This window comes from Gavialis gangeticus, unplaced genomic scaffold (assembly GCF_001723915.1).
Source record: "Gavialis gangeticus isolate Ggan-Ray unplaced genomic scaffold, GavGan_comp1, whole genome shotgun sequence".
Lineage (NCBI taxonomy): Eukaryota > Metazoa > Chordata > Crocodylia > Gavialidae > Gavialis > Gavialis gangeticus.
The window spans coordinates 11387702-11389336 of NW_017729006.1; the positions used below are offsets into that span (position 1 = coordinate 11387702).

The 1635-nt window shown below is 37.2% G+C and overlaps 1 protein-coding gene across 2 annotated transcripts in view; it reads right to left on the reverse strand.

Annotated features, from left to right (window-relative positions):
- The window catches only part of TOPAZ1 (testis and ovary specific PAZ domain containing 1), an 88116-nt gene continuing 86481 nt past the window's right edge, over positions 1 to 1635 (reverse strand). For both annotated transcript variants that reach the window (XM_019508806.1, XM_019508807.1), the window contains one exon: positions 1 to 303. In XM_019508806.1, the coding sequence (XP_019364351.1) occupies positions 90 to 303 (214 nt within the window). In that variant the 3' untranslated portion in view covers positions 1 to 89. The remainder of the gene's footprint in view (positions 304 to 1635) is intronic.

Below are 1635 nucleotides of genomic sequence, written 5' to 3' on the forward strand. Positions count from 1 at the left end.
TATAAACAGTGGAAACAGTCTTTATTGATTTTTATTATTTTCAACAATGATTACTTCAACCGTTCAAAAAAATCATTACCAACTAATAGCTACTGAAAAAGCCAGACTTTTCCAGCCCATTTCATGTTTTCCTTCAGCCATTTTAGAGCAGAATTATGTTCCAAACTGTAAACTTGTTCCATATTAATGTTCATAGTCATGTGCTTAAGAAAAAGCTTTGGATCAGATATACGAGCAGCTAGAATTACTCTGTCCATTGCTGTTCGATAATCATCTTTACTCTGCACCTTATGTTCTTCACATCTGTAAGAGAGTTTTCAGAGTACAAACGTCATGGCATGTAAAAGATCCATCTTATTCATGTGATAGTTTACTTACTGATACACTAAGTTATCAAACAATCAGTAAACAGGAACCCTTGCATTTGCATCTCCAAGTACATAACGTGAACTGCTAGACAATCTGTAGCTGGTTAATTTAGAGTTGTGGGTCTATGTGGTGTCATTTCAGGTGAGTGAAGGCCACATCTCGGGTACTCTAGCAAGGCAGACTCCTGATAAATTGGTACCAGAAATGGCCAGTGTTGAGGACATTACCAGAATTAAGAAGGGTGAAGCTGGTGGCAATAGCAGTGTGGCAGAAGCCAGTCTTAGTACTGAGCATGAGTCCCAGTATAGTGCTAGAGGCAGTTTGATCCTCTGTCAGATCAAAGAACTGTTTTTGTACTGGAAAATTTGGAAAATACTTGGAGCAATGAGTCAAGGAAGGAGCTTGAATCCTCTTGTTCCTGGCCAAGTCTGGCAATTTACATCTTTGGCTTCTTTGGATTCTTGGCTATGGCACTACTTTATCCTTCTGTTAACTCCTGTTAATATAATGTAGTATACTATTGGCTTTTTTACAACAAGAGCACAATGGATACTGCTACTCTAAAATAATCTGATTTTGCACATGTGAATAAAACCTACATAAGTAGTCAAACTGGGTGGACAATCAATGAAGAATCCAGTTTCTGAATTTTTTAAAAAAAAGAATCAATATTCAATTCTTATATTTGTAGAGAAAATCTCGAAATAAGCTGCGTGTAATCAATGCAGAGTTGTCTACCTGAATCTGCAGTCCCTGAAAAAAGAGCTCTAAAAAGCTTTCAAGTACCCCATCCACTTCAGTTTGAGGTAAAACATTATACTGGTGATTGTTTAAATGTTAAGAGTAAATATTTTATTTCTTATGTTTAAAAAGAGAGGGGAAGAGAGAGGGAATACAGAACCACACAATTGTTGTGACACTGAAACCTGTTGCCAATACTATTTTGGTATCCTTCATTTGGGACAAACTTAGGCCCAAAGGAGCCTATCAGAACCCATGTACCCATATTTAAGGTCCAGTGAGCAGAAGCCAAACCCAAAAAGCTCAGTGGGATTTAAAGATAACTTTCACTAAATTTAGTACGACAGAAAATGCTAGTATGAGTGATCTCATTTTTATAGTTCACATGACCAATTTTACAATTCACAATTCAAGTACTGCCATTTCTCCCCAAATTCAAACCCTAGTCTACGGCGAAGCATGACTGTTCAACATCTTCATCAATGACTTGGACGAGGGGGGTAAAAAGCACCCTGTTCAAATTTG